Consider the following 10,229-nt stretch of genomic DNA (forward strand, 5'->3'; position numbering starts at 1 on the left):
CTGTTTTCCTACAAACAGTAAAGTTTCTCTATAGTGTTTTTCAGTTCCTGTCATGTTCTTTTTCTCTTCTTGACAGTGGCAGGATTTTGGGAAGACTTTCATCTGTTTGTAGAGTTCCAATAATGGAAGTAATAGTTCTCTTCTCTTCTTTGGAAACTGTATTTAGCTTCTAAAATAAAAGGTGAAATCCAGGTGTCAGTGGCAAAGCTTCCACAGATTTTGGCAGAGCCAGGATTTTGCCTAGTGTTCAAATCTGATTACAGGTAGAGGGGCTACTAAAGAGAACTATGAATTACAGTGGTGCTCTAGTTTCTGCTCTGCTCATAATATGTCCACATTAAAAAAGCAATTCCTTTATCATATCCAAGAATATATGTATTCTCTGTACATAGTCACTATTATAATAGCCTAGGGATTTCTGTTAATGTCTTGTGGAGAAATGTTTTGTATCCTGCTATCAATTTCCTGAATGAGTTTCTATTACTTCCTTCCCCTGGCATTTTTCTCTTTTTACACCAGCTAGGGAAGTGGATAATGCAAAAAGGGAGTGCCAGCAGTCAGACCTCTAAAATTCTTGTTCATACCAGTTTAATTCAGAACATTAAAACACTTTTGTTATACGTAAATTATAACCTATGACATTATTTCACCCCAGTGCTTCAAAATGCATAGTTGGTGGGTGAGGGGTATAGTTTACAGTGAGACATAAATACAATCTAGAAGAGTTCGGGGGAGTGGGGAAGAGACTTTAAATAAGCGGTAATTTAATCCAATTTGTGCTGCATGGTATCATTGTACAATTGAAGTGTCACTGATTTTAAGCTGCTGCTTTTAACTTTTTAGTAGAAAAGCAAGGGCACATTTTGTAGGATAGCATCTATGAATGGGGGAGGAGGAAGAGGAAGTGTTGTGTGTTGTCATAAATTATTTATTGCCTTTCTGAAAAATGGAATAACTGCCAGATACTGCACTAGACTATATCCTGAAATTTTGAGCCATACTTTTTCTTGATTTATTATTATTTTTTAACTTGGCAGAGGACTGAGCCTTCTTAAATCAGTTGCAAGTCTATGGCTGGCAGTTTCATACAATCATTTGCCAATTGTTGTACTAAGAAAGCATTCTGTTCTTAGCTTAAGAGGATTTAAAAAGTACAGAAATAACTATTTTCCTTCCCTACAAGGTTGAAGAAATAGTTGTATAATAAAGAGCATTTTCTAAATTAAGACATAAAATATTTAGTTAGTTTATGCTTCAACATAAGAGACTTGTTTTCATTTAACTGCCATGTAATAAATTAAAAATTAGGAAACACTGTTATTAGAAGGAAGTAATCTGGTCATCTGCATATACATATATCTTATCATGTTTTTGTTTTTTTTAAATCTTTCACAATACCTAAGAAATTGGAGTACACTATGGATGTAAATGATTAATTAAGTACCCATTTAAATTCCCCTAATGTTATCAGTTAAACAGTTAACCAATAGCATGCATCTACTGGAGACAGGCCCCTATCTGTACTCTGGCTCTTTCTTGAAGTGGCTGCAGTGAGCTGGGAAAACTCCTCAGCCCATGCTGCCACCTGCAGTTTTATAGGGCTGTGGCAGGTCTCGTTGCTGCTGCCTGCAGCCGGCCTTGGCCCCCAGGCAGTTGTGTGTTGGTGGCAGCAGTGGATTGGGGAAGCCCCTTGCCTGTGGCTGCCTGGGGACCCAGGCCAGCTGCAGGCAGCAGCGGCAAGCCACACCATAGTCCCTGTGAAGCCTTGGGTGGCAGCAGCAGGCTGGAGAAAGTCCCTCTCCCACTGCGGCTGCCAGTGCATGGCTGTCTGAGGGCTGGGACTGAAAGTGGCTACACTGTGGTCCTCAGAGCCCCAACCTGGCTTGTTGCTGGCAGTGGATGCACATATACCTCGTGGAAAACAGCAGGGGAGCCACAAGAGGCCCAATCCTTGTTGTGGCAGTGGAGCCCTGGCCCCTTCCCCACCATCTACCCAGAGGCACCAGTGCATCCACTGCTGGCAGTGAGCTGAGCCAGAGCTCCACAGACCCTAGCGCAGCCACTTTTAGCTTCCCCGCCACCTGGCGCAAGCAGCCCTGCCTAGAGCCCAGGCTGGCTGTTGCAGGTGGTTGGGAGGCTGCAAGTGGCTGCATCAGGATTTGTGGAACCCTGGCCCAGCTTGTTGCCAACAGCAAATGTGTGTGCACCTTGGGGCAGACTGTGCAAAAGGGGCTGGGGCTGTGCTGCCACAAAAAGGATCAGGCCCCTTACAGCTCCCCTGCCGTTTCCCTGCCATAGTAGGTACTAGTTTGCCCTCCCTGCTTCTCCCTCCCTAGGTACTAGTCCCCCTTCCCTTCCCCCCTCCTTCCTGCCTGCCCTGCCATCTTCAGGGGCACCATGCCACTTCCCTTTCCCTGCCCCCGCTTTCCTGCTGGACTGCTCTCTGGCTCATGCTAAATGATAATCAGTAAGGTATTACTGGTTATCAATATGTGAACAATTAACTGTTTAACTGTTCACATCCCTAGAGTATACAGACCTTGCTGGAAGTGCAATTCATAAATTTTATCAAGCAAGATAAACATTTTGCTGAGAAATGTTGATGTCTAAATCCCCCCCCCCCCCCCTTGATTAGCATTGCATTCCCCATAAAAGTTGAAAGCAGCACTTCTGCAAAGGTGGGGAGGAGGGAAGTGGCTGGAATAATAAATATTACATGTGTTAATATAAAATGTCAATAAAACAAGAAAAAAAGAAAGCTGGAACTGCAAGCAACGGTGCATTTCTTTTGAGCTAACAAGTAACTGGTTTTCAGCTGTCCATTGATTTTTGTGTGTGTATATTTTTACAGGGATGCTTCATTTGGTACTTGCAGTTTTCATCTAACACTGCTTGAATGCTTTCATGCAATAAATAAGGTTAGTAATATGATAGGCTTACTTACCTTTGCAGCTGCTCTGGCTCTGGCTCTGGCTCTGCCAGGGGCATAGAACACTCGGTGGGACCAGGCAGTAGGGGTGGCTCTGGCTCTAGTCCAGGTCAGGACTGGAGTCAGACCCACAGTTGCTACCCCCAAATTTTGTGTGCCCCTTCCCCATGCCCTCCTTGCTACATTCACCCCCTTCCCTGTGCCCCTCCTGTACTCCTCCCTTACCCTGTGCTTCCCCTTCCTCCCTTTTCCCCTGCATTCTTCCTTGCCCTGTGTACCCTCTTCCCCCACACTCCTGTCCTGTTTCATGCACCCCCTGCCTGCCGCATGAGCCGCCCTGGTCCCATACATAGCAACAGCAGCTGCTTGCGTGGCCCATACTAGAATCTTAAAACGAGGGTTTTTTTCCCCATGCTGGATGGGGGGAAACCCCATTTTAGATTTGAGTAAGTACAGTAATTTTTTTCAGTGGGCTTTGGATATAACGCATCACAATAGCAAACGATTAAAAGGAAGGTTCATGTCTCCAAAGTTATTCTTAATCCAGTACATCCAACTCCTCCTGGTGGCTAGAACATACCTCTAATTTATAGAGTTAAATTTGGTAAAATTTTTCACAGCAATGTTGCTGCCTCTCTCTTATTCCGTTAATAAGAAGATTGCACGCTGCTGCAGCTTGCAATTTGTTTTTAGTTAATTAAAACAAAAATCCCACTGTTCTTATTTATTCTCGTTTGTGTGTATTAGCATTCATATTGGAATGGAAAGATTTGTTTTCAGCTGAGACTGAGTGTCACATATTTTATAAAGTGGTTTCAAAAGCATTAAAACATTTATGTATTGGATCAAACTTAGTCCAGTTAAGGAAGTTAATGCTGAAAGTCACTCTGAAAGGGTAGAAATATTGGGCATATAAATGGTATGCAGAAATTTATCATGTTGGTAAATTATTTTTTTTCCTTAGAGTTTTTCTTCTATGCTAAAAGTTTCTTTGTGCATTTTTAGGCTTTGCTACATGGCTTCCTGGATTTCAATGTGTTTGATGTAGATGAATATGAGCATTATGAGGTAAGCATTCTGTATTAGTCCAAATATTAAAAATTATACAGTATTTAAATGTTGTTTTGAATTACATATTTTAGTCATGTCATTGCATTGTTTTACAAAAGTAGTAAATAAACTAGTACTACTGTTATATTGGTCTTCTGACCATTTCCTATTACTACTGCCTGGATTACTTTTATATAACTGGTTATTTTTGTAGCCTTAGCTTCGATTTCTGTTTTTAAACTATTTCAGATCTTTAAATAAAGATGCATTGAGAGCAAAATAGATAATACAAATTAAATTTAAACAGCAGAACTGGGTAGGTGCATATGTGATTGGGCCTGAGAGGACTCTAGAAAGTAAAGATGATGAGGAGAAATGTAAAAAGAGGTGTACACAGGTGTAGGTTGTAGTCATGTTGGTCTGCAGACATAGGCAGACAAGGTTCTTTGGGTAAACCTGATATCTCTTATTAGACCAACTTAAGTAGTTGGAAAAATTCTTCTTAGCAAGCTTTTGGGTATAAATACCCTTCATCAGGCTGAGGAAGCATCTGCAGTTGGTGAGTGCTCTTCCTGCATGGTAGTTTTTTTAACTTCTGATTTTTACCATTGGAGGATGCTGAAAAAAACTTTCTATTCAAAAGCCACTTTTTATAGCCAATTTGTGCTGTTAGGGGAAACTTAATGAGCAACCTGAAGAAATGCCATTTTTGGACCAGTTGTTATTTAATGAAGGGAAACAAGTATGAAGTGGTGAAGAAATGATAACTGAATTGTGTGAATTTCAAAGCCAAAAAATCACCTCAATTCTTTGAGAAAACTTCAGTGTAGAATTTTAACTTTACAACTACACACCATAGATAAATATCACCTTTTTAGGGCAAAAATTGTGATAAATGTAAAGGAAGATTAGATTAGAACTCTTAGAGTTCAAAAAATAATTTGCTAAACATTTCCAAGTAAGGCCTTATTTGAAGGTAGCTGATGTTCCCTTCAAATTTTGGTTTAGGAAAAGAGACTAAGAATAGATGATATTTTCTTGATGAAGCAAACAGCAGATTGCAAACAGAAGCAAGACTTGTCTGTCAGTTGTATTTAGCTTTGATTTATGAAGCAAATAGGAATAAGGCTTGTTCGGGTTGGAGAAAAGATGCTTAGTAGGGGACATAATAGCAGTCTTCAGATACTGGAAGGTCTGCCATAAAGGTGAGGGAAAATACCTTTTCTCTCCTTCTGTAGCGAGTAGATCATGGACTAGTGGTAAACTTGTTTGCTATAAGAATAGTGAGGCACACTGTCCAGGGAGGTTGTGGACTCTCCATCATTGGTGATGTTCAGGAAGATGTTGGACAGACATTGGTCAGGGATGATCTAGGCATAGCTGTATCTGTGTTGTGTTACGGGTATTTCTCGTGCTTATGGGCTTTGGTTGCCACATGAGACCAGGAGAGTTGTTTTTCCCATTCTGATGCTACATTTTGGGGTATGTGCAGATGGGGTTTTTTCAAGCCTTCTTTAGAGGCATTGGGTGTTGGCTGCAGCTAAGGCTGGGGATTTTGACTCGGCTGCGCCAATGCTCTTGCTGGGACTTAAATCCAGAGGCTCCTGGCTAAAACCCAGGGTTTCTTGCCCCTCTGCTCCAGTGTCAGACTGATCACCAGAAATGAAGCTAGGAAAAATTCTACCCCGCAGTCAGAGGGGTACAAACTGTTGGGGTTTCTGCCTTCCTCTGCAGTGGGACTCGTGGACCTCTTCCTTGGATCTCTCGTGTGTATTTTTAACATCTTTGCAGCAACAGAATATTAGCTGCTATGGTCCTTCTGCTTTACCTGTGGCAAATAACAGTATTGTGTCTTGTGGCTGTCAAGGTTGATGGTGTAGTTTTGTTAAGAGGTTAGATAATGGATTTTCATAGAATGGTTTGAATAGGGGTGATCCTGCCTCTGGTTGGGGGTTGGACCAGATGAGTTATGGAAGTTTCTTCCAGCCTTACCTCTCTGTGGTTCTAAGCTAAAAATTTAGGGATATTGATAAACCAACTAATTTTTTTTTTCAGAAAGCAGAAAATGGAGACTTTAACTGGATAATACCAAACAAATTCATTGCCTTTAGTGGACCTCATTCAAGAAGTAAAATTGAAAATGGTACGCTTAACAAAAGGTGGGGGACACAGACCCACATGCTACTGGTTGCTTAGCTGGTTGTGATGAGTAAGAGCAACTTTATCAATTGTGGTGTTTTTTAAATATTCATCAAACTCTGATTTCCTTAGCTGTTTTTCTTTGTTTAAACTTAGCAGTAAAAAAACCATAACGTTTATTTTAATTGTACTTGAATTGGGCTTTGGTTCAGTTTTTATGTTAAATATACCTTCTTTTAAAAACTGTATTGATTGTTGTTGTAGTTGTTGCTGCAGTTTTCAAGATTGTTTCCTTTTTTTTCTCTACCTATAGGTTATCCCCATCATGCCCCTGAGGCTTATTTCCCATACTTCAGAAGACATAAGGTCACCACCATAATACGCCTCAACAAAAAAATGTATGATGCCAAACGATTTATTGATGCTGGTTTTGAGCATTATGACCTCTTCTTTGCTGATGGAAGCACACCTAGTGATACTATTGTTAAAACATTCCTAAATATTTGTGAAAATGCTGAAGGAGTTATAGCAGTACATTGCAAAGGTAGATCCTGTGTATTTATATTGTATGTGGGAGTTTAGATGGCATGACACTTTGTTTCAGAAGTTCTTACGTCCAGTTGCTTATAACTTTGCCAAACTAAATGTTTCAGCTAAAATGTTCCATACTTGCTGTCTGCTGCATCTGACTTCTTTAATTTCAACCATCTCTTCACCCATTTCCAAGAATGATGTCAAGGGAGAATGGGCCTGCCAATAGTAATCTTTTCAAAGATTTGGCTAGGAGAAAGTGCTGGTGTTTCTATGCTTTGCAGCAGAAAATTGAAATTTTCCAGGTAGATAGCTTTAAAAAGAAACAAAATCCCAACCAAAACTCCAGCTAAAATATTTGTTTTTAAAAATCACATTGTGCACATAATCTGAACTGAGCATGTTTCCAGGCTCCTACTCAGCTTCCAATCAGTTCTTCTAGAGCCCAGATAGAACAGACAGAAGTTGAGGCCCCAACATTTTTCTTCTATTGAGCATATTGTTCTGAAGTCTTGTCAAGAGTATAGTGCATTTCTTTTAGTAGCTGGTTCTGGATGTTTAGCAGTCTACTATAGTTACTTTTTTTTAGCTCAGCTGGTAGAGAGGTCTTCTGCTGGGGTGTAAATATTGTGGGACATCAGCAGTCAACCACCAAAGGTCAATATATTTCTTATTTTTTTTAAGATGAAAACTAGGAAACTTAGATGTGTTAAAAAACCTTTTAAAAATATCACAATTAGTATTGAACATTCAAATCTTTAATTCTGTGCCATATTTACTTCTGCTTCCTTTTGATGCAGTCTGTATAATTGCATACTATTTGCTCTGCCTGATCCTTCAGATTAGTGCAAGTGTTTCTTGATTTAAAAGAAGAAGACAGTCTGGTCTCTTACGGTCAGGCCTGTTGCCTGGAACTCAGGAAAGCCCTTTCTTGTTCCTGGTTCTGCCACATACTTGCTGTGTGACATTGTTTCATGAAACTCTTGTTTACCTAGAAAAATTGGTGAAAATATTTTGGCGCCTTGATTTGCTGATCTGCATTAAAGTTTACAGTTTGAGCAGTTTCCTTAATTGAGCAATGTACCCGAATGTCATGTAACAATAGTACAAGAGCTTTTTTTCATCTGAATGTATTAAGAAGGTGTTGATTTGTTTCTCTCCAAAATGCAGTTTGTTGTATTCTGCTGTGTAATGCTACAGCGAAAGCACATCATACATCTTGAGCATATCATACCTGTCTTGCAAAAGTAAATCAGCTTTTGGGTTCCTAAATAGTTTGGGACTTATGTACCAAGCAGTATCTGTCTCCGACTAGGAGTTCTGTTGAGTAAAATTGATTGATTGAATTGGAGAGATTTTTCCCTTCAAACTCTTCTCCCATCTCCTTTTGACTATCAGTTAAGTGGTAGGGCTCAATGATTTGAACATTTTTCATGGCGGGTTCTTGGCAGGAAGTATCCTAGAGTCACTGTGCCAAAACTTAGATTTGTTCAGGGAATATTGCAAAGCTTGTCTCCTTCCTTGGGTTTTGATAACAGTGGTTTGAATATTCACATTAAGAGAATAAATTGGTGGTTATTGTGTTCTAGGATAGTTGAGCATTTGTTTTATGATCATATGCAAATTGTATTTCTAAGTATTTTATGCCATCTAGGTATATAGATGACTCTAATAATGAATGAAATAATAATGTATTCCTGTATTCTAATATTATAAAAGCTATAGTCTGTCTGTCCATCACACTTAATTCGCAATCTGATTGGCTAATGGAAACAACCAATCAGAGTGTAAATGCAGCATTCAGACAAGAGGTGGCGGCATGGCGGAGCACTGCCATGATGGTGGGGATACAGGGGCTGGAGCAAGATGTGGGGGAGCAGTGGGCCTGGGTTGACACAGCGACAGGGTGGGGGGAGATGGGAGGAATGGGCCTGGCCCAAAAATAGCATCAGGGAGGGTTGGGGGGAGGCACACTGGGCCTGGCCCAGCCCTGAGACAGTGGCAGGAAAGGTGCGGGGGAGCCAGCGCTGGCCTCACAACAGTGGCAGGGAGGGTGGGCAGGGTGCACCAGGCCAGGCCCGGCCCTGCAACAGTGGTGGGGAGGTTGGGGGGAGGGGCAGGCCTGGCCCTACAGCGGAGTGGGGGAAACGGAGTGGGCCGGCCCCAAAAGTGGGGGAGGAGCTGGATGTAGAGCTCTGTCCCCACTCGCACCCACTGCCCATCATTCTTGATGGACAGTTGGCTAGTATAAAATATAAAATAGTTGGCTTTGAAAGGCTACTTGATTCAACAAGCGCATATTTATTGAAAATGTAAATCTAATGTAGTAACTTTGTAAACCAAAACTACAAGATGTGTATATCTGTTATGTAGGTGTCACTTGATATCAACACGAGCTGTTACAATGCAGCTACATCTGCGTGATAGTATAGCAGTAGCTCTTTCATGCAGAGCTGAAGTTAAAAGTGATTTATCTAAAATCCGCAGCATAGCAAAATCATGGACAGATAACTGGTAATTTATGCTCCTGAGTGGCAACTTTTCCCCTCTACCTTTCAAATAGCTAAAAAGTGCGTTTGTCCGTTGCCTAACACTCTTATTAAAACAATATGCTACGTTACGAATATTGTATGTAACTTTAGAAACCAATCGCCATCTAAGTTTTGCCAGTAAGAGGTTAAGATGTATATTTAAGTACTCATCAGCCATAGTAATAACATTAAGGGACTGAATAATTTTATTCCTTTGTTTTGGACATTGAAATTTAAACCATTGTGGTGCGTGAAAAACCGAGGTCTCTCTTCTGTCTTCCACAGCTGGTCTTGGCCGGACTGGCACACTTATAGCCTGTTATATTATGAAACATTATCGGATGACAGCTGCTGAGACCATTGCCTGGATTAGAATAAATAGACCTGGCTCAGTGATTGGACCACAACAGCATTTCCTGGTAGAGTAAGTAAACTGTTACTGTGCTGGAATAAGCAATTTGGAAAATTGTGGAAGACCGTTTAATAAAAAAAGATTAGTTCCTTTAAAACAAAATGAAATCCTACTGCTATTTTCTGGAAAGTTTGTATAGCTATATATCTTTTCATTTTTGTAATAGGAAACAATCAGAACTTTGGACAGAAGGAGATATTTACCGTGCAAAGTTAAAGGGGAACAGTAAAATTACTGTTACGAAAATCCTCACAGGAGTAGATGATATTTCAATTAATGATGCAAAAAACCGGAGAACTAACAGAAAAGACACTGAACTGGTAATCGTCCAAATGTTGTGCTGTTGTAAAAGGGCATAACAGTTGTTGGTGGTTTCTTGGGGCATGGACAAAGCTGTGGTATAATTTGATTTGTTAGAGTGTGAGCGTTTTATAACCATCATTTGCGAGTAAATTACATAGCAGTATTCTGCTTTATGACTGGCTGAAGAAACTTAGTTGATGGTATAATATAATTTATTTCCATGAATAAGTGAGTGACCTTCATATCTTATTCTGTCTTTCGTGAGTTATTATGGGCCATTCCTTCACTAGTGCGAATGAACTGTGCTTTATCGTTGCTCTGTGTTTTGTACACT

At 40.4% G+C, this 10,229-nt stretch overlaps 1 protein-coding gene across 14 annotated transcripts in view; it reads left to right on the forward strand.

The window, feature by feature from the left end:
* CDC14B (cell division cycle 14B) overlaps positions 1–10,229 on the forward strand; it is a 93,005-nt gene that overhangs the window by 33,194 nt on the left and 49,582 nt on the right. For all 14 annotated transcript variants that reach the window (XR_002097343.1, XM_019517337.1, XM_019517328.1 and 11 more), the window contains exons 6-11: positions 2,852–2,918; positions 3,935–3,997; positions 6,035–6,122; positions 6,432–6,662; positions 9,466–9,604; positions 9,759–9,912. Coding sequence is in view for 13 of the 14 variants with exons in the window: in XM_019517337.1 (XP_019372882.1) it covers positions 2,852–2,918; positions 3,935–3,997; positions 6,035–6,122; positions 6,432–6,662; positions 9,466–9,604; positions 9,759–9,912 (742 nt within the window). In the remaining variant the exon portion in view is untranslated. The remainder of the gene's footprint in view (positions 1–2,851; positions 2,919–3,934; positions 3,998–6,034; positions 6,123–6,431; positions 6,663–9,465; positions 9,605–9,758; positions 9,913–10,229) is intronic.

Source organism: Gavialis gangeticus, unplaced genomic scaffold, assembly GCF_001723915.1.
Source record: "Gavialis gangeticus isolate Ggan-Ray unplaced genomic scaffold, GavGan_comp1, whole genome shotgun sequence".
NCBI lineage: Eukaryota > Metazoa > Chordata > Crocodylia > Gavialidae > Gavialis > Gavialis gangeticus.